At 37.0% G+C, this 27,742-nt stretch overlaps 2 protein-coding genes across 5 annotated transcripts in view; one reads left to right on the forward strand and one right to left on the reverse strand.

Moving 5' to 3' along the window:
* Positions 1 to 1,348: 1,348 nt before the first annotated feature.
* Positions 1,349 to 5,039, reverse strand: fgf9 (fibroblast growth factor 9). Of its 4 annotated transcripts, none has more exons than XM_056242171.1 (4): positions 4,456 to 5,039; positions 2,154 to 2,283; positions 1,885 to 1,988; positions 1,349 to 1,695 (listed from the first exon to the last, which is right to left on the reverse strand). In XM_056242171.1, the coding sequence occupies exons 1-4, from the start codon at positions 4,474 to 4,476 to the stop codon at positions 1,507 to 1,509; spliced, it is 444 nt and encodes a 147-aa protein (XP_056098146.1). In that variant the 5' UTR covers positions 4,477 to 5,039; the 3' UTR covers positions 1,349 to 1,506. The 4 variants fall into 4 exon arrangements, with proteins under 4 accessions (XP_056098146.1, XP_056098156.1, XP_056098142.1 ...); XM_056242181.1 differs by having other exon boundaries at positions 1,350 to 1,695; positions 2,154 to 2,280; XM_056242167.1 differs by having other exon boundaries at positions 1,351 to 1,695; positions 2,149 to 2,280.
* Positions 5,040 to 7,233: 2,194 nt separating this feature from the next.
* Positions 7,234 to 27,742, forward strand: part of pdxka (pyridoxal (pyridoxine, vitamin B6) kinase a) — a 46,020-nt gene continuing 25,511 nt past the window's right edge. The window contains exons 1-2 of the mRNA XM_056240876.1: positions 7,234 to 7,467; positions 7,665 to 7,719. Coding sequence (XP_056096851.1) covers positions 7,387 to 7,467; positions 7,665 to 7,719 — 136 coding nt within the window. The 5' untranslated portion in view covers positions 7,234 to 7,386. The remainder of the gene's footprint in view (positions 7,468 to 7,664; positions 7,720 to 27,742) is intronic.

Raw genomic sequence — 27,742 nt, forward strand, 5'->3', positions numbered from 1 at the left:
TCTACATACACCGCGGGTCCCCTTACATTGAAATTGCCTTTTTGCGCCACCATGTTTCTACAGTGGCCCTAAACGGACAAACGAGTTTCGTCACCATGTTGTTCTTCGAGTAAAGAAGCTAGCTAAAGTCAGCGAATAAAACACTGACACGATGATGAACAAGTAACAATAATATTTGCAATCACATATCGTTTTACTAAATAATAAAGTAAACCTAATTTCTTAATTTATCTTTGTAAAGAAACCTCATTGTTTAACTGGCTACTCTCTGCTGTCTCAGACGACGACATATTTTCTTGTTGGCCACCGTAACTTCTGTTGGTTGCAATTCTCAACCCCACCACTAGATGCCGCTAAATATTACTCAGTGTACCTTGAAAAAATACTTGGATTGATGTGTTAATAATGCATGATTCCCATGTACTAGGGGGGATTTATGCTTGTTTCTATATCAGCATTAGGTGTGTTTTTGGAGCTGTTGTCATTGGAGAACCTTATGAAAGTCTAGACTGTTTTTCAACCTATTTACCTGTCATGTCTTATTCAGTAAGGAGTCAATTCAGCCTTTGAAGATTTTTTTCTTCTGCAAATTCCAACATTCAATGTCAGCATGTGTGCATCTCTTTAATTTGGAGTTCAGAACTGTCAGGCACATCATTTATTCGTACAATGATATAATGAGGCCTTCACATGCACAGCAGTAAAGTACACATCATTAAAATAATACATATCAAACTTATGTAGGACAAAATGATTCACAGAACACCCTGTCTGTATCAGTGTTGTTCTTGTTACAAAAGATAAATAAATTAAATAACTCATTCAAAAAATGAATAAATAATAATAGTATATAGGCTAAATAATAATAAAATAACACTATCATGTATTTAATCTCATTTACACATTAGATAGACAAATAAATAAAAACATAAATATTTACACATTCATTATATTCAAAATCACATTTTCATAATAAAGATCAAAGATGTCACATTCACAGGTCATTTACAATTAAAACGTTTTAAATAATAAAAAAAAAAAGTGAGAGAAAGTTTTGTTCAATCTGTGGGAAATTTTTTTTGCGGTAGGCTATGTTAAAAATAAATTACTGTTGTGCATCATTTCTAGACCGCTTTTACCTTTCACCAGACGTGTTCTATGACATTACAAGCTTGGGGCGTCATTTAAAAAAAATTCTTGTTGAAAGACACTGTGCAAAAAAAATAACTAAACCACTAACACTAAACACACAACAAGTCTGGTCACAGAATTAGTCCAGCGCTGACTACTTCAACCGCATGCACTGCTGTTTTACAAAGCCTATTTAGGTGCAGTCACAGCTAATTTCCCACAAACACTTTCTTCGTCTGTCCAGTAGAAGGGACAATTTATGTTTGTCAAAATGAGCTTACAGCACCCAGTGACTGCTTCATCATAGGTTTAAGTGTTGATGCTGCATGTAGTAGGCCTAGCTGGCAAGTTAGATATGATGTGTCAGATGAGAGTTTAGCGAGACAAGGGTTTGCGAGGAAGAAAGTGTGTGCAGGCCTGGTGGCGGCCTACCCTGTTGCCTTTCCTCAGCTTCCCTTGCTGGGACAGAGCGAGGAAAAACCCTGCGTGCCTCAGAGAGGAGTACGTGTTGTAGTGATTTTCTTCCATGCGCTCTTTAAACAGGCATTCATTTGAGAACTTCTTCTACAACAAAGAAGAGATTTAAATGTTCATGTATACCTTTGCAAACGCTTCATTATTTCAGGACGCACTTGAAAGGAATCGTGATTATACCTTTCAAAAAGCTTAAATGACTATGTAGACATAAGAGTTAAATATGACTCTGAGACATTTTATGCTTTGCCATCAAGTTGCCATGATGTCTTTTCTCACCATTCCATGAGCAATTCCTTCCTGATTCATGCACAAATACAGTTCACTCTTCACACCACGGATACCCACTATGCCCGGCCTCATAGCAAACACTCTCAGCAAGCCTAAAAGACAAACAGAGAATGAAGAAAAACTCATTAAATAGAAACGAAAGAAATGGGTGCAATATAAAGAAGATAAATCTGAATGAAAAATATTCTGTCAATTTCAAATGTGGAATATTTCCTCTGAGGGTTATGAGGGTTATAGGCATATAAATCATACTGTACTCAGAAGGCTCATGAACGCCCCACACACTGCCGTTCGCCAGGATCTGTAGGTGAAAACCAATCCCAACACGGCAATACAGGAGCTGATGTGTGACGAGACCTCGAGCTGGATTAGACTCGTCCACGGCTGCTGGGATATTCAAAGAGCAAAAATATTAATATCTCAAATCAGCTGAAACTCAGAGAGTGACATTTACAGTTAGAGGTCATTTTTGCAGCAAAAAACAAAAAAACAAAAAAACAATCAGGCGGCTGAAGGGGTGTATTCTGTGATACTTTATGTTTGTTATAATATTATTTTGCATTTGTCATTTATTGAGAATCAAAGTATAATTACGGTTAACAAACTGGTAATGATTACATCCATATCATTTTGTACAAATAACTCCCCTGCGAACACACAGCTCACAACACACACACAGCTCACATTTTTGCTATCACCAAAATATAATCAGTATGCGTCAGAGATCTGTCCTTGTGTCTTTGATTACTGTCAGCTAGACGGGATCTGATGCATACTGCATAATGAAAGATCCTGTGCATGAATGCTGCAGACTGAATTTGTCACTGCTGCCATTTTGCTAACATTCATTTCTCTGTCTCAGAGATAACCAGTATGATTTCAGCTTGATTCAGCTCTGCTTCAAGGTTGTGGGTTCAGAGATGCTCTTCTGCAGACCTCGGTTCGGTTGTATTGACTGTTTTTTTTAGTTGCTGTTGCTTTTCTATCAGCTGTCTGGCCAATCTCCTCTGACCTCTGGCATCAACAAGACATTTTCACTCACAGAACTGCCGCTCACTGAATATTTTTCTATTTTTTCAAATCATTCTCAGATGCTTGTGCATGAAAATCTTAGTAGATCAGCAATTCCTGAAATACCCAGACCAACCCGTCTGGCACTAACAACCATGCCATGTTCAAAGTCATTTAAATCCCCTTTCTTCCCCATTATGATGCTCAGTTTGAACTTCAGCAGATCGTCTTGACCATGTCTACAAGCCTAAATTGAGTTGCTGCAATGTGATTGGCTGATTAGATATTTGCATTAATGAGAAGTTGAAAGTGTCCAGTGACTGTATATGTTATATATGAGAGTTTCTGAACGCACTGAATACCTGGACGACTTTCTGCATTTTCCAATTTGTGCAACAATGTAGCATATTGTTTACTGTCAATTTTGTGTTACCTAAAAATACAGTGCGTATACACAGTATTCAGTTAGTAAGATAGTATTCCATATTATCTAATGTTGATTATAAATATGTTGTTTGTGGAGTAAAATACATGATGTAGTACCAGCTATGACACAAAACACGTTTTGACCATTTCACCTGTAAGTAAAGCATTTAAATGATGACAGAATTTTCATTTTTAAGTGAACTATTCCTTTAACATTAATCCTTATCCAGTAAAACAACTGGAGAAGTCATGCGGCATTCGAATATTGTTGTGGACAATCAGAGGGACCTTGGAGTCCAAAAGTTTAAGAACCACTGTGGTATTACTGTATGTCACATGACACTTTATTTTGTGTCATAAATAATGTGTGTATGTACAGGCCAGGCATCCCAGTACTTCATGAATTTTTTATTACAAAACGCAGACTAAGAGTAGGCTATCTTTATGACACTTTTTAATAACCTTCAACACAGGGCTGCAGATGACATATGTGTTCTGACAGTTGAACGAAGGACAGCTGTATACTAGACTTCATTACATGCATGTCTATATATACAAGACCAGTTGCTTAAAAACAGAACAAATGTACCAAGAGCTGGTTCTTCTTTTACACCAGTAGTAAGATCCAAAATAGACACTTGCGTCTCTAGATTTCCATTACAATACATATCTTTGGAGGGCGTTTTCTCAAAATGTGTTTTTTTTTTCTCATGCACTAAGCCAGAAATCTGCACTTCATTAGCACTTACTTACATTAGAGTACAGTATTACTTTACAGTTTTATTCCTATCTAAATTCTAATGTTTTTTTTACAGAGGGGTTTGTTCATCAGTTGCTTTATTAAACCTTTTCTCATAAAAACATTGCGATTTGTTTCCAAAATGTGAATTAGTGCATAATTAATTAGATAATGCCTCATTTGCATATGCAATCATAACATTTCAGAAAACTTGTAACTGGGGAAGTATAGTGATATCTATGAGTTAGCATTCCTCTATTCACCTGTGGTGCCTTGCCTTCATGAATTTACAAAGAAAATGACTGATCTGTAATGTTTTTACACTGATGTTTTTAGGATTAACATTTCCATGAATACTAAAAAGGTGTTTTGTGTGATCTTACCTTTCTCTCTCCTCTTTGCATCCCTCATTGAGAGCAGCCACATGTGTCTCAAGCGGCCTGCCTGGTCACCTGACAAATGGGTTTCTTCATCTGTGCAGTTGCAGCTTACACAAAATGACAATGCAACTGCTATAAAGCATAAAAGCATGCAGTGGAAATCCATGACGAGGGCATCAGGTCCACAAATACCCATATGGCCTCTAGGTGAAGCGCTTTGACATGCTGTCAGCTTGTGGTGGCACCTGTGATAGCGTCTCTGAGGCCCAGTTTCCTTCCTGAAATCACCAGTCTTGTGGCTGATATATAGAGCCTCTTCCGATGTGAAGCTAGATGAACATTGTGTTCTCCACTCAGTGTAAACATACTTCACTACACAGGGTCAGTGTGCCTCCAGTCGTCCTATCTCCATCCTTTAAACATATATCTTCTGCTCTGATACCTTCACTAAATGAACAAACCCACGCAGATACACTTTTGCGTCTGTGTACATGACTACATAAGAATATCTTCTGCGTTATCACTAGAGTGATATCTCCTCATTCATGCATTGTGATGTTGTAGGATGTCACAGGCATGAAGTGTTGGAATTGTATGAAGGCCCTCAAGGGGTGAGGCCTCAGTTTGGTTCCATGACTTTAATTTTATTAGCATGTGGGTCTAGGACTAAAAATGCAAATGTTTTTAGTGTATGGATGGACGGATGTACCATAATAGTGTAATTTAAGACAAAGGAAACAGCAACAGTTAACAGTGCTTCTTGTGTGGGAATATGGAATGTCTTTGTCCACTGGATTGTGAGTTTCCAATAAGACGAGATTAAAGTGGGTGATGATAAGTCAGTTTCTTTGTTTATGAATCGGAGGCCTCAGACAGCAGGTTCTGACGTATGTGCTCTATGTTCTCTGAAAGCACAAAATGTCTAAATCATTAGGAAGAAAATGATATGCCTCATATCTCAGGTTGTGTCAATATTAGCTCTGACCATTTGCTATCATGGCAAGCGGATGCTGCGGAACTGTGTAGTTTAGTGGAAACTTAATGCTGTATAAGTTACAAAGGGAAACAAGTTATTGACACAGACAGATCAAAGTAAAAGACTGATCTGAAAGGTAGAGCAGTTTGTAGTCCTAAAATCAGGAAGTAAAAATAATCAGAGGTTTCCTTCTGAAAGTTATAGTAAGTTTTCATAATTGCACTTTTGGATTTATGAATTATATGTTCTGTGGTTATTGATTAACATCACTGGAAGAGATTTTCAGAACATAAATTCCATAGTCATACCATACCTCAAACAGATGTAGCAACATATTTTCTTCTGTATTGTGACATATACAGTATCTGAGTGGATTAAAGGTAGGGACGGGTTGTTGTCAATTTCGGAGAGGCTAGCAATAGCAAGCTAGTTTTGATAGCATTAGATCCCACCCTCCCTTCAGAGAGGTCATCTCCAAAGACACGCCTCCTTCAAAACACGTGAACACGCACAGCCAGAGCATTACCTCATGTCTCAAAGCCCATACCATAATAATAATAATAAATGTAAAAAAATTAAAAAGCTCTGACCTGTACTAGCCTATCTGACTGCTGCAGGTTCATTTCGGCGTTGATAGTGTTGCTGCCAGAGAAACGCATAAATCCGAGTCTGAGGACGTAAACGTCAAGGGCTGCAATCTTGTACAGTTACAACATGGCGTGAACACAGCATAAGCTCGTTGTTTTGGTTCAGGGGGAGCTGTAAAAGGCGGCGGATGTTTGTTTGTGGTGCTCGGTGACTGTCTGTCTAATAACTCTGCACAGCCTTGAGGAACGAGTTAATGACGTGTGATGTCTGTGAAAGCATGTGCGCGGAGGTATGAAAATACATATGTTGACACAGGCACGTAGGACATTGTATCAATGCATTCTGACCTAATTTAAAAAAAAAATATTTAGACCACTATTATTGTGGTCTATTATTGATTGCTATCAGGATGGGAAGAGAGTTTCAACCAGTATAACAAAAAATTGGAAAGATTTTATGGAAAATATTTTGCTTACCCTACCTTTAAGTGATCAAAGAGATGTCTGTCATTTTCACTGGAAGATCCAGTTATGACATTTTGATTAAAAATTACTCTGTCAAAAATGTAAATAAAATAAAATAAAACATAAACATTGATGATTTGTTCACAATAAGATCTGTTACTTGCATTAAGAAAATAGACAGGTGAATTTTAATTTCATGCAAACTTTTATAAAATGTGTATAATTAAAAAAACACAGGTAATTGAACTTAAACTTAAAACACTTAAACAAACACTTAAACTTGGCCTACACATTTTTGAGTGATAGCACTTTGTAATTGTTACAAAACAATTGTTAATTAATAATCAAGCTTATCTTGAGGAATTGTGTGTTTTTTATTGTCAAATGTGGCTTATTTGAGAATGGATAAAAATTTACAAAAGGTTTTGATACAAGGTGTGTTTGTTTTGAATGTATTTGAACTCTATGTCATTATTCTCTCCATGTGGAGTGTGACCACATGCAAATAGCACTAAGTAACTTTATTAAACCTTTTTTAAAAGCAGTGCTTTAATTCTGCATTAACCAGAGATGCTTAGATGATCTTGGAACGCGGACAATCGTTTCTTTTTTCTTTTCACTCTGACATTCTAACTTTGACGCGATTGGTCAATTCTTGTCAACACTCTGAGAGCTCAGTCTTAGGTGTCCTCGGCAGACGCCTGAAAGAAAAAGCGGAAAGCGCCCATCCATGTAGGCTATGCAATGAGCAGTGAAAGCTGATGAATGTTTGTTATTACTGAAGTGTCTTTTTGTTGTATCTACTACGGTCGATCGCTTTGTCCTCTTTAAGGCTACTGTGACATTTTAATGAGAATATTAAAGCTAGTTGTGTTTTGATTTAAGCTAACGTCATAAGCATAAAGCATGGACTGCAGAGTTCTGTCAGTTCAAAGTCATGTTGTCAGAGGATATGTGGGAAACAAATCTGCATCGTTTCCTTTGCAGGTAAGAGACAGTAGCTTTTGCAGTGCATTAGATGTCTGCAGCGACATTTACAGTTTTAACGTAGTTGTTATGCAACTAATTTTCAAACTCATTCGCATCCACAGCCATTACAACAATAAAAACAGCGTTAGTTTCCCTCTACAATGCATGTCAGTATGTAAAATATGTTTTCATAACCTGTGTCACTGCTGTAATAGGTGCTGGGCTTTGAAGTGGACACTATAAACTCTGTGCAGTTCTCCAATCACACAGGTAAATAACTGCTGCTTCCATTAAAGCAAAAGAAGGACAGACCAACATTCCGAAATGTATTTTTCAGTTTAAGTTTTAGCTCAAAATATATGCTAATGACGATGATTAAAAACATGTATAAAATAGTTTAAGGTTAATAATAGATTGTCACAATGGAGGACTCTGCTGAAATGGCACAGAAGGTCATGTCAATAACCCAATCACTGTTGCATTGTTCCCATCAAATCATTATGCAATCAAGGCTGAAGTTCAAATTAGTTGTTCAGAATTGATTTTGATGAAGCATTACTAATTACTCCTCTTGGCCAGTTTTTTTCTGAAAAGCATTGTTGCAGACTTTTTGTTGCAGAACATGTGAAAGTAGTATAGGCCTATACTTATATATATATATATATATAAGGATTGTTAAATCATATATAAAAGGATTGCTAAAGCACAATGTAATGTTAATGTTTAAAAGAAAGAGTAAGAAAATGTAAATAATTATATCTGGGTGAGTTTATCTTGGTACTGTTTAACCTTCTTGGTGTGGAAATGTTTTCATCATGTCACTGCTTAAAGCTCAGCTTTTTGTTTCACAGCATGTGGCAGTATTATTTTCCTTTCAGTGAAGCAAAGCTGTATAAGCTCAGTATGATATTTTCCACAGCTTTTTTCCAGTTATGTCTGTATTCAGAAGTGCAAAACAGGTGGTGGTTTGCTCCTTTTTTAATCTTGATATAAAGGTACCACACATTCAGTTATTGAAAAAACTAAATATAAAACTAAATAAACCATACAAACAATGGACTGTCAGTTTGTGTATTAGTGGTGGGGATAGTATGGACATTGAGACGCAGGGTATGAATCATTCATTCAATATACTGATTCAAGAATGTTTTTTACATTTACAATTTAAAGGGATAGTTCACCCAAAGATGTCAGTTATTACTCACCCTCATGTCGTTCCAAACCCGCAAGACTTTCATTTATCTTCAGAACACAAATGAAGATCTTTTTGATAAAATCGGAGAGAGCTTTCTGTCCCTCCATTAATAGCTACGCAACTACCATTTGCAAGCCCTGGAAAGGTAGTAAAGACAGCATGAAAGTAATCCACGTAATCCCCAATTTTATAAAGTGACGCGAGTGCTTTGTTTGCTCACCCATAAACATAATTTTCCACTTTAATTATCTCCAACGCATGTTCATGTAACAACACCTGCTCTGATGTCAACACAACACACATGCGGCCTGATGCTCTCGTGAGCGTGTGCTGGAGACTAATATTTTGAAAATAAAGTGGTAAATTGTTTTTTTCCGTTTTTTCTCGCGTCGCTTCATAAAACTGAGAGTCACATGGATCACTTTAATGATGTCTTTACTACCTTTCTGGGGCTTGAAAGTGGTAGTTGCGTAGACTGTCAATGGAGGGACAGAAAGTCATTTTCATTTTTGGGTGAATGAAGGGTTGTGGAGTGGTTAAGTTAATAGGTGGAGTTGGCAGCTCATTCCAACAGAGGGGAGCAGAGATGGTGAATGTTTTGGAAAGTGACTTTTTGCCTAATTTTCAAGTAACAAGAAGACAATTCTTGTTCAGTTTCTTTAGCTGCCAGCAGGGGGAGTGTATTATCAAGGCGGAGTGTAGAGATAGAACAAAGAGTGTCCGTTGCTTTAAGAGAAGTGGAGTGGTTAGTGTGTGACGGACCCAGAGGGACAAAGGGAGAAGTGTGTAGGAGAGACCGTTGCAGTGGTTATGTGGCCAATTCTTTTGAGGGTGTGTTGCTACGAGCCAGACAAGGAATGTTTTCGCATGCTCTTGAGCTCATGCTGTTCACATGATCCACCCTGCTTTATTCTTCTGTGTGAGCAGGAATATAACAATCCTCCTGTTCAGGGTTATGGCTTTTGATTTCACACCTAATTTCTCACACTATTTTGTATGTTCATTTGTCTTCAGAGTTAAATGTGGTGAGAACGAAGCTAAACAAAATTCTATCGTTACTAATCCCCTTGTTAAGTGACTCTATGTAACGTGGGATATGACTCAGTTTGAACACTGCAGCATTGAAATCAGTCACCGAATGGGTCATTCTTTAAATTTAAGTCAAGTCAAGTCACCTTTATTTATATAGCGCTTTTTACAATACAGATTGTATCAAAGCAGCCTCACAGTGATAACATGAAAATAATATAACAAAGTTTGTTTCTAAAAGAAAATTGCGTCAACGTCCACCTTAAGTAAGCCAGATCAATAATATTATTGAATATTAAATGTCCCCAACTAAGCAAGCCAAAAGCCAAGGCAACAGTGGCAAGGAACCAAAACTCCATCAGGTGACAGAATGGAGAAAAAAACCTCGGGAGAAACAAGACTCAGTCGGAGGGCCAGTTCTCCTCTGACCAACGAAGGAACAGTGCATGATTCGGGCAGCATTACAAGTCAGATTGGATCGGAACATTTAGAGTATTTATCCATTTCCATCTTTTTGGAAGTCCAAGTAATCACGCCGGGATTGAGACGAGTTGTTGAGGATCAGTGCCGTCCACCATTGAGACTCCATATCGCCGGTGTTGAGTCGTCTCTTCACAGGCTTTGTGATTGGGGCATCTGAAGTTTTATAATATTAAATGCATTTGATCTGATTCAGCAGTGGTATAAAAGGTAAGCATTATGTAAATGCTTGGCTAAAGAGATGCGTCTTTAATCTAGTTTTAAACTGGGACAGCGAGTCAGAGCCTCGAACAATATCAGGAAGGCTATTCCAGAGTTTTGGAGCTAAATGTGAGAACGCCCTCCCTCCTTTAGTGGATTTAGATATCCTAGGAATGACCAGAAGCCTCGAATTTAGTGATCTTAAAGAACGCGATGGATTGTAGGGCGATAGAAGGTCCATTAAATACACAGGAGCTAAACCATTTAGGGCTTTATAGGTCAGTAATAGTACTTTGTAATTCATACGGAACTTGATAGGTAACCAGTGCAGAGATGATAGAATCGGTGTTATATGATCATATTTTCTTGACCTAGTAAGAACTCTAGCGGCTGCATTTTGCACTAACTGTAGCTTGTTTATTGAGGATGCAGGACAACGGGCTAATAAAGCATTACAGTAATCTAGTCTCGAGGTCATGAATGCATGAACTAACTTTTCTGCATCAGAAACAGATAGCAGGTTACGTAGCTTTGTAATGTTTCTAAGGTGGAAAAAGGCTGTTCTTGTAACATTTGAAATATGATTTTCGAAAGACAAGTTGCGGTCTAGTATAACTCCCAGGTCTTTTACTGTAGTGGATAAAGTAACAGGACATCCTTCTATATTAAAGTTGTATTATAAGTGGTTTTGTGGGTAGTTTTTTGGACCAATAAGTAATACCTCCGTTTTATCTGAATTTAGTAGCAGGAAATTACACGTCATCCAGCATTTTATATCTTTGAGACACTCTGTCAAATTAGATAAGTTAGTGTTTTCATCTGGCCGTGATGAAATATATAATTGAGTGTCATCAGCATAACAGTGGAAATTAATTCCATGTTTTCTTATAATATTACCAAGTGGCAGCATATATATTGAGAATAGCAGAGGGCCTAACACCGATCCTTGCGGCACTCCATAGTCTACTGACGTTATCTTCGATTTTTCCCCATTTAAACAAACAAAATGGTAACGGTCCGATAAGTACGATCTGAACCAGCTTAATGCCTGTCCCTGAACACCAGTGTAGTTTTGTAATCGATCCAAGAGTATTTTATGATCGATTTATGATCGATTGAGAACTAGTATTGAGATACAGCCTTGGTCAGAAGCTAAAAGTAAATCATTTGTAATTTTAACTAGCGCAGTTTCTGTGCTATGATGCGGTCTGAATCCTGACTGAAATTTTTCATATATCTCATTTTCTTGCAAGAAAGAGCACAATTGAGCGGACACAATTTTTTCTAGTATTTTAGACATAAATGGAAGATTAGAAATGGGTCTGTAATTTGCTAAGTTATTTGGATCTAATTGCGGTTTCTTAATGAGAGTTTGTATTACTGTCAGCTTGAATATTCTTGGAACATGACCTAAAAATAAAGACGAGTTAATAATATTAAGAAGAGGCTCTTCCACTACAGGTAACACTTCTTTCAGAAGTTTAGTGGGTATTGGATCTAATAAACATGTTGTTGGTTTAGATGCAATGATAAGTTTATTTAGCTATTCCTGTCCTATAGTTGTAAAGTGGTGTAGTTGTTCCAGAGGGGCCATAGTTGTGGCTGAATCATAAGACACCATAAAAGAGTGTACATTTACAATTGTGTTTCGGATGCTTTCTATTTTCTCATTAAAGTAGTTCATAAAATCATTACTACTATACTGTAACGGAATATTTTGCTCTGGTGATGTCTGTTTATTTGTTAGTCTAGCCACGGTGTTAAATAAAAACCTTGGATTATTTTGGTGATTTTCTATTAGTTTGCGGAGATGCTCAGCCCTGGCTGCTTTTAGAGCCTTTTTATAACGTGACATACTGTCTTTCCACGTGATTCTAAAGACCTTTAAATTAGTTTGTTTCCATTTACGCTCTAGGTTACGAGTTTCTCTTTTGATAACATGCGTAGCACTGTTGTACCATGGTGCTTTAAATTTAAGAGAGGAAAAAAGAAAAAAAAGAAAGTTTATTGTAGAGCATTCAGAATCACATGATAAAACCATTAGTTAGAGAGGCTGAAGAAGATTGCCCTGAAACGCCTTTTGACTTTCTCAGTTTGTGTAAACCTACTAAGTATTTATTTTTCCCTGCATTCATTTCCCACATGTCTACTACAATTATGTGGTTTTGTTTTAATACAGTGTATAATTTTTTCCTGATAGCCCGAAATAATGGTAGTGAAATGTGATAACATGCCGTAGGGGCAAATTGTAACGACCAAATGACAGCTTAAAATACAATGTTATCTGATCTAAGCAAAAAAATACACAAGACAAACTTAAATATTTTGTCAATAAAATACAATTATTAACTTCTTCATATAAAATAATGGCATTTTTAATAATTAAAAATAAACAGATTTTTGAGTTTGACAACGAACACACCAGAAAACTATACAGCATAGGTCAGAATATGATAATCAATCATTTCTGAACATTTCTGAATAAAAAAAAAAACAGAGATTAATTTTTTTTTTTTAAACTTTTGCTATGGTTAAATGTTCAGTGATTAGTCAGCTGCAAATATAGCTTGACCCCCCAAAAATATAACAAAAGGTTTCTCAAGTGTTTACAGTAGTATCATATGTACTTAAAAACATACTAAATGTTTATCAAAGTTTGACTCCAAGAAAGGCCCCATTTTCAGCATGGCGGCCATCAGGTCCTTAACATGATCATTACTCCTTTGTATTCCTCCTAGACCAGGAATACTGGTGCCTGATACATGTTTTGGCCATGTAATATTCTAATTAGCATATTTGCATGATAGATAAGTGATTACAAGTACAATTATATATTAAAGCTGCAAGCAGCATTTAGCGGTGTTCAAGCAGTTAAGGCCTTTAAGGCCGTTAAGCACAAAAGCATCAAAAGACATTAAGTTTTATGTAGCAAGCATTTAACCATTGACATCATAGATGGAATAGACCATGTTTTAGCATGATTTACCATGATATACCAAATTTAGTGTGATTTTTCATGATCTACCATGTTCCAGTATGATTTACCATGAATCTAGCATGATTTACCAAGGTTTACCATCATTTACCATGTTATAGGATGATTTACCATGATATACCACATTCTAGAATGATTTACCAGGATTGTAGCATGATTTACCATGATTCATCACATTGCTAGCATGATTTGCCATGATCCACCATGTAATAGTATTTTTTACTATGATTTACCATGTTTCTATCGTGATTTACCATGATTTACCACATTGCTGCATTGAGGTGAAGGGCCAATAAAAATGAAGTGATAAACTCTGACAAAAAATGATTGTGTTATAATAGTTAACATGGAAAAACTGGTTTGCTTTAGTGCTGTGATTTACTGGTGAAAATCAAGTGTGTCAAAATGAAAGTGAGCCAATAAGTGGTCTTCTACTGCCCTCTGCTGGCCACTGTACTTATTAATAAAGTGTTTTCACAAGTGCTTTTGCATTCATATGTAGACATATGCTTACACACACACACACACACACACACATGGGATATGTTATTGTGAAAATCTCTTTTAATGGTGTATAAGCATGCATTTCACATATTTCTTTGTGATGTAATAATATAAAACTATATTAAAACTAATAAAAAAATTGCTTTAAGCGTTTGTTTGTTAGCCAATGCTGAAAGCTGATAAAAAAGATTAAAAATGTCGGTAACACTTTACAATAAGGTTCATTTATTAAACATTAGTTAATGTATTAATTAACATGAACTAACCATGAGCAATACATTTGTTACTGTTTTTGTTCATCTTTGTTAACACTAGAATGGCCACGACGGTCATTTTGACCGTTTTGAATTTTATATCTGCAATAACTTTGTTGAAAAAAAAAAAAAATCCTGCTGGTACCTGACTTTTCCTAAAAGTGTCTGTATTTTCATTTAAAATGTTTTTAATATAAATTACACATAAGGCAAACAAACAAATGAACATATTTACCTATTTCGGCCATAGACGGTCATATTGACCGCACTGAATTTCGCGGTATTCTTTTGTTACATTTCTCGCGGTTGACCTTTGTCTATTAGGAAAAAATCAGAAGATTCATTTGCAAAATGACAGATATGTTTATTGAGAGCTGGTCAGATGCTGGGAGAGTTAAGGTGTGCAAATGTCTGGTATGAAGCCCTTGGCAGCACAGGGACGCTGGAGTGAGTGCTGAACCAGGAGTGCTGAACACGGGATGACACACGGAAAACGTATACAGGCAGGGAACAAACACGCAGGAAAAATCCACAACGATCTGACAAAGGGCCTTTCTCAATCTGTGTTCTTGTCTGTACTTGTGTCCTTGTGTTCTTGTGAAACGTCATCTTTTGTGGCCCAAGTACTGTCCCAATACACAAGTTTGCATTTTGGCAAGAACAGTTAAAAATCCCGGATGTGTTCTTGACACGCCCATTTTACCAAGGATGCATCGGTTGGTAACTTGTGTTGACTTGACGGCAGAAATATCCCAGCATTCAATTCGGCATTCGAGGAAGGAGAGGCAGGTCAATACAGTATTTCGTTTTTCTACAATTACGTACACTATTTCATCACTAAATTCACTTCTGAGAACATTTGATGCGAGAAATCAACTGTGTAGATTTCAAATATTGGCATTTTTACGAAAATGTATGGCTAATCGAAAATGTGCTCAAACGTTTTCGGAAGTGAGAATCTCCATAAGCGCCGGCGGGTGTAACGTTAGCTATCGAGCCAACCGGCCAGTTTGCTCACAGACTCGTTTTTCCCCACAGTCAAGAGACCATTGCAGCCTGGCTGTTATCGTCAATAATTCTCGTTATGTTTGGGTACTGCAGACGGTGTCTGTGCGGGGGTATTATTGCGCAATACCAGCAAGAACACATCGTCTCAAACTGTCAGCAGCGTTCTGTGTGCTCGTTAGCTTGTGAGTTAATTCTTCCAAGAACAACTAGCAAGAGCGTTCTCCCCAAGAACACAAGTCCGTTCTTTGCATTCTTGGTTTTGAGAAACACCCAAAGACTAGGCGAGAACAGTAACACTGAAAAGGGTCGAATCGCTGATCAGTTGCAGCTGGCGCGTTGATCAGAGCGCACGTGCTGATAAGCTGCATTGATCAGCGACCACGCACACACACACACAACAAGACGAGAAAGGAGACAGCGAATTCATAAACCGTGACATTGTCTCTCTCACTGTCAAAAGAATATCTAAATAAGATACTTTTAGTTGTTATTATCTTGTTCTGAGTTATGTTGAAGGGATATGGAAATATAGCTCTGTTGTGAATAGGCCCTATGCGATAATTACGGGCTACTGATATTATTATTTATAAATGTATAATTAAACTTTTTAAAATGTACAGTTTGGTGTTGTTTTGTTTTTAAAAGATATCCTAATACAACAAATGCATTAATCTCTCAATTGGGTATTTATCATTAAAGATATAGAGTTTGCAATCTAACGGTCAAAATGACCGCTTGTGGCAGTTCTAGTAGTTATGGAATTCTGGCACTTCTAGTGTTAACGTTAGTTAATACAAATCCAGCTGTTCATTGTTAGTTCAGGCAAAGAACGTATATTGACAAGAAGTGAAAGCCAATAGAACGTTCCATTGCAACACCAGCGCCCAGCAGCAGCCCTACGCGTCCGCCATTTTGGGGTGAAAGCGACTCGGCAGTCATATATTATACATATATATTTAGTCCAGTGCAGAGGTCATTTTTAGGTTGAAATAATTAGGTGATTATTTTAATTCACAACAGTTAACGTTATATCCGTTAAAAAGAAGTTGCTAGTAGGCTTTTCCCCCACATAACTTGAGACAGGGAAGTTCAAGGATTTAATTAATTATATTAATCTCTACATTAAGTTTGACAGGTAAGAAGAATAAAGTGATGTAAGTTCATAAAGTTATAACGTTAGACCGTTTCCCAGGAGGTACACATAACCTTACATACAAAAATAAGTTCAATGAAATAAATGAATTCAGCAAATAAATGTAATTGTACTAAAATGTAAATGTTGGACAATAAATATATAACAGCAATAGAATAGCTTTACAGTAAACTGTTTTTTTTGCAGTACTATTTTATATTAATGACCGTTAAAGCAAGCCTATGTAAACAAAAAAACACAGATAACGGACACACCAATGCATCATGTTAAGATCATCATGTTTGTAGCACGATCCAGGGGATTAAAACGTACAAAATATATTTCAGGCCTAGTGGAGTTGGTAACTAATAATAGTAGTAAATGTGTAAAGTTGCATAAAAATGCAAGAAAAACTACCTAAAAAACTGCTATCTGTGCTGTTGCCCAGTAACTCCAGTTGGAATTTTCACCCCAAAATGGCGGCCGCGCCACCTAGTGGCTGTTACCAGAAAAGCATCGGAGTTTCGCCTCTTGTTCTTCTATACTCTTTGGTTCAGGTTAGTTCACAGTGCATTAACTAATGTTAACAAGATTTTAATAAAGTATTTGTAAATGTTGAAATTAACATTAACAAAGATTAACAAATGCTGAAGGAGTATTGTTCATTCTTAGTTAATGTTAACTACATTAGTTAACATTAACTAAGAATGAACAATACTCCTTCAGCATTTGTATAATGCTGCTGCTCCATCTATTGGATAACAGTGGTATTACAGACTATATACAGTTGAAATAAATGAATGGAAATTTGGTTTTCACTTATATCTCGGGAACGAGATAATGAAAAAATTATCTAAAGATTGGGGGCGTTCCCGAGCCCCGCGACGATAGATTTGGATCAAGAACCCCGAGAGAACCTTACCATCAAAATTTGAGCGTGCAGCGACTTTCTGTTTTCGAGTTATGAGTGAATTTGTCCTTGGGGGGCGTGGCCCAACGTTATACTTTCGTTTTCAGCCTTCCTGTGACACAATTGTAAATAGTAATAAATAAAATAAATAAATGCAGTCCATAATACTCCAATAGATGAATTTGGACAAAATGTGATTGTAAATGTTGAAATAATGATTTTAGAAATTCTAAATATGAATTATAAAACAATATTAGGGAGTAGTATGATGAAATGACTGCAAGGGGCAGTAAAATACCACTTTGGTATTTTTTTAATAAAAAAATAGCTTTAAGCATTTGTTTGTTAGCCAATGCTGAAAGCTGATTAAAAAAAAGATTAAAAATGTCGGTAACACTTTACAATAAGGTTAATTTATTAAACATTAATGTATTAATTAACATTAACTAACCATGAGCAATACATTTGTTACTGTTTTTGTTCATCTTTGTTAACGTTAGTTAATACAAATCCAGCTGTTCATTGTTAGTTCATGTTAGTTCACAGTGCATTAACTAATGTTAACAAGATTTAAATAAAGTATTTGTAAATGTTGAAATTAACATTAACAAAGATTAACAAATGCTGAAGGAGTATTGTTCATTCTTAGTTAATGTTAACTACATTAGTTAGCATTAACTAAGAATGAACAATACTCCTTCAGCATTTGTATAATACTGCTGCTCCATCTATTGGACAACAGTGGTATTACAGACTATAAACAGTTGTATAAATAAAAACTTTCGTTTTCAGCCTTCCTGTGACACAATTGTAAAGAGTAATAAATAAAATAAATAAATGCAGTCCATAATACTCCAATAGATGCATTTTTACAAAATGTGATAGTAAATGTTAAAATAATGATTTTAGAAAGTCTAAATATGAACTATAACAATATTAGGGAGTAGTATGATGAAAATGACAGCAGGGGGCAGTAAAATATCACTTATTGGCTGTTAGCCATGCTTGACCTTTTTTTAAGAAGCTATGAGCATTCATTGAAAAGATATTGGCTTTCGGTCAAGGCTACATATTGAAGTGACCCTATTATAGTCATCCAAATGTTATACATTACAAGTTATACATTTTCTGATAATTATTGTTCTAGAGAGTACAGAGCAATAGATGAATTTGGACAAAATGTGATTGTAAATGTTAAAATAATGGTTTAATAAAGTCCAAATTTCAATTATATATAACAATTTTAGGGAGTAGTATGATGAAATGACAGCAGGGGGCAGTAAAATACCACTTATTGGCTGTTATAGCCATCCAAAATGTTATGGCCATCCAATTTACACTATTACAGCCATTCAAATGAAGAAATTACACCTTTTCTGATAATTATTGATCTAGAGAGTCCAGATAATTGTACTGCACTGGTTTTAAACATTAAGATATGAAAATTTTACGATCATAGATGGAAAAGACCATTTACAGCCAATACAGGCAATTTACCATAGGAAATATATGGTTTTAAAGCTTTTTAACAGTTATAGCGCCACCTATGGTCCGATCTCCATGAAACTTTGCATGCTTCCTCACCATGGTATGACACATATGCTCATCAATTTTTGTCAAGTTCTGAGTTTTCATTTATGATTTATAGGCTTTTGAGTGTATTTTGACACGCCCCTTTTCTAAATGACCCTGTTACAGTGAACCAAAGGGCAAAGTTCAACTTTTTTTTGATAATTATTGATCTAGAGAGTCCAGAGAATTGTCCTAGACTGGTCTGGTTTTGATCGGGCGAAAAACCAGGGACTAGTTCGCAAAAGTAGGTTTTTAACATATTCGTGAATATTTAATGAACGATTTGATTGACAGCAATGGTTCTAGAGGCAAAGTTGTTCACCATGAGGATATCTATAAAATGATATGCATTTTGGGGGGATGTGTGCAACACCACGTGATTACAGAGCCGTGAAACTCGTTAGCGCCAACTAGTGGCCGATTTCTTTCAAAACTCTTACAGACCTCTTAGGCCATGAGTCGAACATGCCCATCGAGTTTCGTTCCGATTGGCCTCCGTTAACCTCGTCTCATAGGGGCTCAAACTTCATTGGTCAATGGCGGCCATGTTTTTTGAGATACGCCAATGTCCTCATAGACATACATGGGGCCTTGGACCAAGACACTGCATACCAATTTTCAAGTCAATCGGACTAACGGTCAGTCCTTTATATGTTTTTTTCATGTTATAGCGCCACCTAGTGTTCGATCGTCGCGATTTTTTTACTGTGACCTCAGATTGAACTCATGCACAACTGTACCAAGTTTGGTGAACCTACCTAATTTATTTCTGGAGTTATAGTCGTTTTAGTAAAATAGGCTCCTCCCACAACGTTCTTTTTGCGCTCCCTAGCGACCGGAAATCGAAATTTCAACTTTTTTACGATTATAATTTATATTCAGACTCCACAGAACATTTGTGCACTGGTTTGGTTCCGATCGGGCAAAAAATCAGGGACTAGTTCGCAAAAGTCGTTTTTTGACAAAATTCAAAATGGCGGAAAATCTATCATGACGGAAATGAAATCGGAGATATACGTTTTTTAAGTCAGGAGTCCAGCTTTCCAATGATATAAGACACTTGAGCCTACGATTTACGGTCTAGGAGTTATGAGCAGTTTTGCGCAATTGGTTGCTATAGCGCCACCTATGGGCCAATCGGGCTCATAATTTGATAAGCTCTCCTCGATTTTTGTACTACCATCTGACAAAGTTTCAAGTCTCTAGCCCTTACGGTTTGGTCTGCACGATGCGTTTTACGGCAGAAGAATAATAATAATAATAATAATTAAAGCTGCAAGCAGCATTTAGCGGTGTTCAAGCAGTTGAGGCCTTTAAGGCCGTTAAGCACAAAAGCATCAAAAGACATTAAGTTTTATGTAGCAAGCATTTAACCATTGACATCATAGATGGAATAGACCATGTTTTAGCATGATTTACCATGATATACCAAATTTAGTGTGATTTTTCATGATCTACCATGTTCCAGTATGATTTACCATGAATCTAGCATGATTTACCACAGTTTATCATGATTTACCATGATATACCACATTCTAGAATGATTTACCAGGATTGTAGCATGATTTACCATGATTCATCCCATTGCTAGCATGATTTGCCATGATACACCATGTAATAGTATTTTTTACTATGATTTACCATGTTTCTATCGTGATTTACCATGATTTACCACATTGCTGCATTGATGTGAAGTGTCAATAAAAATGAAGTGATAAACTCTGACAAAAAATGATTGTGTTATAATAGTTAACATGGAAAAACTGGTTTGCTTTAGTGCAGAAAAATGATGAAAATTAAGTGTGTCAAAATGAGAGTGAGCCAATAAGTGGTCTTCTACTGCCCTCTGCTGGCCACTCTACTTATTAATAAAGTGTTTTCACAGGTGCGTTTGCACTCATATGTAGACATTTGCTCACACACACACATACACACACACACACACAGAGACACACACACACACACACAAAGTCATTATGAAAATATATTTCGATGGTCTATAAGCATTTCATGTCTTTGCAAGCTATTAATCAGATTATTTAGAATTTATTCAGAAACATGGGACCACACACACACACATTATATTGTAGATTAAACTGTCTCATTCAGGGTTCACATTTGTCAGTGTGACAATTCATTTTGACTAAATGTGAGTGTAAATGTTAAAATAGTGATTATGTTAATTCTAAATAAGAATTATAGAATATTAGTAGTTAGTAGCATGACAAAATGACTATTTTAAACAGCAGGGGGCAGTAGAATACAACTTATTGGCTTAATGTGCCATTATGTTATAACTTTAACCTTTTTAACTGTTATAGATGCATTATTTCTTATCTTATTTAGAGTAACATGTTCTGACTTGTTTTTAAGAAGATCTGAGCATTCATTGAAGAGATATAGGCTTTCTTGGTCAAGGCTACATATTGAAGTGACCCTAATACAGCCATCCAAATGAAGAAGTTATAACTTTTCTGATAATTATTTATCTAGAGAGTCCAGAGAATTGTACTGCACTGATTTTGAACATTATGATATAAATATTATATGATCATAGATGGAACACACCATTTACAGCCAATACAGGCAATTTACCATAGGAAATACATGTTTTTAAAGCTTTTCAACAGTTATAGCGCCACCTATTGTCCGATCTCCATAAAACTTTGCATGCGTGTTCATGATGTTATGGCACATATGCTCACCAATTTTTGTGAAGTTCTGAATTTTTATTTATGATTTATAGGCTTTTGAGTGTGTTTTGACACGCCCCTTTTTATAAATGATCCTGTTATAATGTAACAAATTGCAAAGTTCAACTTTTTTTCGATAATTATTGATCTAGAGAGTCCAGAGAATTGTCCTAGACTGGTCTGGTTCCGATCGGGCGAAAAACCAGGGACTAGTTCGCAAAAGTAGGTTTTTAACATATTTGTGAATATTTAATGAACGATTTGATTGACAGCAATGGTTCTAGAGGCAAAGTTGTTCAGTATAAGGAGATCTATCATATGATATGCATTTTGTGGGGATATGTGCAACACCACGTGATTAAAGAGCCGTAAAACTCGTTAGCGCCAACTAGTGGCTGATTTCTTTCAAAACTCTTACAGACCTCTTAGGCCATGAGTCGAACATGCCCATCGAGTTTCGTTCTGATTGGCCTCCGTTAACCTCGTCTCATAGGGGCTCAAAATTCATTTGTCGATGGCGGCCATGTTTTTTGAGATATGCCAATGTCCTCAGACACATACATGGTGCCTTGGACCAAGACACTGTATACCAATTTTCAAGTCAATCGGACTAACTGTCAGTCCTTTATATGTTTTTTTCATGTTATAGCGCCACCTAGTGTTCGATCGTCGCGATTTTTTTACTGTGACCTCAAATAAAGCTCATACATACGTGTACCGAGTTTGGTGAAATTATTTCATTTTGTTCACGAGTTATACCCATTTTAGTAAAATTAGCTCCGCCTCCTGCGAACGTTTTGACGCCCCTTAGCAACCGTGAATCGAAAATTCAACTTTTTTTCGATAATTATTGATATTCAGACTCCAGAGAACATTTCTACACTGGTTTGGTTCCAATCGGGTGAAAAACCAGGGACTAGTTCGCAAAAGTAGGTTTTGGACAAAATCCAAGATGGCGGAAAATTTTTCCAGACGCAAATAAAATCGGAGATATACGTTTTGTCCGTCTTGAGCCAAGGATTACAGGGATATAAGACACTTGATTCTGGGATAAATGGTCTAGGAGTTATGTACGATTTCCTACTTTTGCTTGCTATAGCGCCACCTATGGGCCAATCGGGCTCATACTTTGATAACCTCTCCTCGATTTTTGTACTACCATCTGGCAAAGTTTCAAGGCTCCAGCCCTTACGGTTTGGGCTGCACGATGCGTTTTACAGGAGAAAAATAATAATAAAAATCAGGACGATTACAATAGGTTTTCAGCACTTCGTGCTTGAACACCTAATAATAATAATAATAATAAAAATCAGTACAAATACAATAGGTTTTCAGCACTTCGTGCTTGAACACCTAATAATAAAAATCAGTACAAATACAATAGGTTTTCAGCACTTCGTGCTTGAACACCTAATAAAAATCCTTACAAATACAATAGGTTTTCAGCACTTCGTGCTTGAACACCTAATAAAAATCAGTACAAATACAATAGGTTTTCAGCACTTCGTGCTTGAACACCTAATTAAAGCTGCAAGCAGCATTTAGCTAGCCTGGTTCTACCAGACTCTCGTACATTTCATTTGTACAGAGAGTCTGGCACCGCTCCATTGACAAGCGTTAACTTCCTTGTAGGCGGGTATTCTATTGAAGTCTAAAACTATTGGATCTGCCCAGAGTCACTCTATCTGCCATAACCAATCGCTAACGTTTGGTCGTGACATATGTCTTTTCCCGAACCCCGTGGGAGGATGGCCATAAACACAAAACTAAGCAAAGATTGTTCTTGCTCCGGCTTTAACTTCTTGATATTCGGCAGCGTTGCCACAACGGACCGAATAGCTTCACTCGCATCTGTCGTCTCTGCCATTACTGAGCTACAACTCAAAATAACGCACGAGTCGACATCAACGTCATCGTTCTCAGCCACTCCCTCTGTTCGCTGATTGGCCCGGTAAAAAATTGATTTCTGGAAACCGAAGTCTACAGCACAATCCCAGACGTAGTACTGAAGGAAAATGAAATTGAGCGGAAGTGCGTAGGAGGGCGGAGCCAGGCTAGCATTTAGCGGTGTTCAAGCAGTTAAGGCCTTTAAGGCCGTTGAGCACAAAAGCATTAGAAGACATTAAGTTGTATGTAGCAAGCATTTAACCACTGAGATCATAGATAGAATAGACCATGTTTTAGCATGATTTACCATGATATACCCCATTTCAGTGTGATTTTTCATTATTTACAATGTTCCAGTATGATTTACCATGAATCTAGCATGATTTACCATAGTTTACCATGATATACCAAGTTCTAGTATGATTCACCATGATTTATCCTGTTCTAGCATGATTTACCACAATTGAACGTATTCTAGTATGATTCAATATGATTCTAGCATGATTTACCATGTTATAGGATGATTTACCATGATATACCACATTCTAGAATGATTTACCGCAGGATTGTAGCATGATTTGCCATGATACACCATGTAATAGTATTGTTTACAATGATTTACCATGTTTCTATCGTGATTTACCATGAGGCACCATATTGCTAGCATTAATGTGAAGTGTCAATAAAAATGAAGTGATAAACTTTGACAAAATATGATTGTGTTATAATAGTTAACATGGAAAAACTGGTTTGCTTTAGTGCAGAATACTGGTGAAAATCAAGTGTGTCAAAATGAAAGTGAGCCAATAAGTGGTCTTCTACTGCCCTCTGCTGGTCACTCTACTTATTAATAAAGTGTTTTCACAAGTGCTTTTGCATTCATATGCAGACATGTGCTTACACACACACACACACACACATGGGATATGTTATTGTGAAAATCTCTTTTAATGGTGTATAAGCATGCATTTCACATATTTCTTTGTGATGTAATAATATAAAACTATATTAAAACTAATAAAAAAATAGCTTTAAGCGTTTGTTTGTTAGCCAATGCTGAAAGCTGATAAAAAAGATTAAAAATGTCAGTAACACTTTACAATAAGGTTCATTTATTAAACATTAGTTAATGTATTAATTAACATGAACTAACCATGAGCAATACATTTGTTACTGTTTTTGTTCATCTTTGTTAACACTAGAACGGCCACGACGGTCATTTTGACCGTTTTGAATTTTATATCTGCAATAACTTTGTTGAAAAAAAAAAAAAATCCTGCTGGTACCTGACTTTTCCTAAAAGTGTCTGTATTTTCATTTAAAATGTTTTTAATATAAATTACACATAAGGCAAACAAACAAATGAACATATTTACCTATTTCGGCCATAGACGGTCATATTGACCGCACTGAATTTTGCGGTATTCTTTTGTTACATTTCTCGCGGTTGACCTTTGTCTATTAGGAAATAATCAGAAGATTCAATTGCAAAATGACAGATATGTTTATTGAGAGCTGGTCAGATGCTGGGAGAGTTAAGGTGTGCAAATGTCCGGTATGAAGCCCTTGGCAGCACAGGGACACTGGAGTGAGTGCTGAACCAGGAGTGCTGAACACGGGATGACACACGGAAAACGGATACAGGCAGGGAACAAACACGCAGGAAAAATCCACAACGATCTGACAAAGGGCCTTTCTCAATCTGTGTTCTTGTCTGTACTTGTGTCCTTGTGTTCTTGTGAAACGTCATCTTTTGTGGCCCAAGTACTGTCCCAATACACAAGTTTGCATTTTGGCAAGAACAGTTAAAAATCCCGGATGTGTTCTTGACACGCCCATTTTACCGAGGATGCATCGGCTGGTAACTTGTGTGAACTTGACGGGAGAAATATCCCAGCATTCAATTCGGCATTCGAGGAAGGAGAGGCAGGTCAATACAGTATTTCGTTTTTCTACAATTACGTACACTATTTCATCACTAAATTCACTTCTGAGAACATTTGATGCGAGAAATCAACTGTGTAGATTTGAAATATTGGCATTTTACGAAAATGTATGGCTAATCGAAAATGTGCTCAAACGTTTTCGGAAGTGAGAATCTCCATAAGCGCCTGCGGGTGTAACGTTAGCTATCGAGCCAACCGGCCAGTTTGCTCACAGACTCGTTTTTCCCCACAGCCAAGAGACCATTGCAGCCTGGCTGTTATCGTCAATAATTCTCGTTATGTTTGGGTACTGCAGACGGTGTCTGTGCGGGGGTATTATTGCGCAATACCAGCAAGAACACATCGTCTCAAACTGTCAGCAGCGTTCTGTGTGCTCGTCACCTTGTGAGTTCATTCTTCCAAGAACAACTAGCAAGAGCGTTCTCCCCAAGAACACAAGTCCGTTCTTTGCATTCTTGGTTTTGAGAAACACCCTAGGCGAGAACAGTCACACTGAAAAGGGTCGAATCGCTGATCATTTGCAGCTGGCGCGTTGATCAGAGCGCACGTGCTGATCAGCTGCATTGATCAGCGACCACGCACACACACACACACAACAAGACGAGAAAGGAGACAGCGAATTCATAAACCGTGACATTGTCTCTCTCACTGTCAAAAGAATATCTATATAAGATACTTTTAGTTGTTATTATCCTGTTCTGAGTTATGTTGAAGGGATATGGAAATATAGCTCTGTTGTGAATAGGCCCTATGCGATAATTACGGGCTACTGATATTATTATTTATAAATGTATAATTAAACTTTTTAAAATGTACAGTTTGGTGTTGTTTTGTTTTTAAAAGATATCCTAATACAACAAATGCATTAATCTCTCAATTGGGTATTTATCATTAAAGATATAGAGTTTGCAATCTAACGGTCAAAATGATCGCTTGTGGCAGTTCTAGTAGTTATGGAATTCTGGCACTTCTAGTGTTAACGTTAGTTAATACAAATCCAGCTGTTCATTGTTAGTTCAGGCAAAGAACGTATATTGACAAGAAGTGAAAGCCAATAGAACGTTCCATTGCAACACCAGCGCCCAGCAGCAGCCCTACGCGTCCGCCATTTTGGGGTGAAAGCGACTCGGCAGTCATATATTATACATATATTTAGTCCAGTGCAGAGGTCATTTTTAGGTTGAAATAATTAGGTGATTATTTTAATTCACAACAGTTAACGTTATATCCGTTAAAAAGAAGTTGCTACTAGGCTTTTCCCCCACATAACTTGAGACAGGGAAGTTCAAGGATTTAATTAATTATATTAATCTCTACATTAAGTGTGACAGTTAAGAAGAATAAAGTGATGTAAGTTCATAAAGTTATAACGTTAGACCGTTTCCCAGGAGGTACACATAACCTTACATACAAAAATAAGTTCAATGAAATAAACGAATTCAGCAAATAAATGTAATTGTACTAAAATGTAAATGTTGGACAATAAATATATAACAGCAATAGAATAGCTTTACACTACAGCAAACTGTTTTTTTGCAGTACTATTTTATATTAATTTTCTTCTTCAGAACCGGTGCCCAGTTAACCAATTCCCTGGAACCGTTAGTATGCCTGCTTAACGATTCCGCTTATCGGTTCCGCTCGTTGCAAATGTGTCATGACGTCACACACGCGCTGCGTTATTTTGATTCAGAACGCATCAAACATAACATCGAGGCAGAAGCGCTCGTTTGGTTATATTTCACGCGAAAAGACGACAATATATGAGGTGCCGTCTAGGGCTTAAATCAAACTTCATTCACGCACACATATATGAAACACTTGCATATACACGTATACTAAGTAGTCAAACATACATGTATACTGCTGAATGCTCAAACAAATACATATGAAATGCACAGCGACACACCTAAAGTCGCTCACGCATACATGCAAACTCTACACACACGAGATGCGCGAAACTCTCCAGGCACATACTCATATGAGACGCGCGCGCGCACACACAAACTCATATGAGACGCGCGCGCACACACAAACTCTGCACGCACATACTCATATGAGACGCGAGCACACACACACTCAAACTCGCGCACATGCTCAATGAGAGTATGACGGCGCCTCATAACAATATGGTCACTTGCTGCAACACCTGTAAAATTTCCATTTCGTCAAAGGGGGGGGGGGGGGGGACCTCCAATATGCAGAAACATTTGGCCACACATCATGAACAGACTTTAGTCCCATGAAACTTAAACTGGAATGTCACTGTTTCTGTCACTGCGACTTCACGAACGGGTGAACACGCGCACGCACACACACACACACACATCACTTTTGAAGTAAAATTGAGGCATCGAGATATCAAATTGAACTGAATCGATGACATGATAATCGGAATCGAACCGAACCGTGAGACCATTGTAGGTTCACACCCCTAATACTCTGTGCTGTGTCAGCGAGTTAATAATAATTAACAAACAAAATAAG

Source organism: Rhinichthys klamathensis, unplaced genomic scaffold, assembly GCF_029890125.1.
Source record: "Rhinichthys klamathensis goyatoka isolate OS25496 unplaced genomic scaffold, OSU_Roscu_1.1 h1tg000021l_1, whole genome shotgun sequence".
Taxonomy (NCBI): domain Eukaryota; kingdom Metazoa; phylum Chordata; class Actinopteri; order Cypriniformes; family Leuciscidae; genus Rhinichthys; species Rhinichthys klamathensis.

Excerpts from the sequence above, each read along its gene's own strand:
- fgf9 (XM_056242161.1), bottom strand. The coding sequence starts at position 4,648 with ATGGGTATTTGTGGACCTGATGCCCTCGTCATGGATTTCCACTGCATG. Across the intron at positions 2,284-4,455 it reads TGCAAAGAGGAGAGAGAAAG|CAGCCGTGGACGAGTCTAAT; the intron begins GTAAGATCACAC and ends TGAATATCCCAG. Across the intron at positions 1,696-1,884 it reads AAGGAATTGCTCATGGAATG|AAGAAGTTCTCAAATGAATG; the intron begins GTGAGAAAAGAC and ends TCTTTGTTGTAG.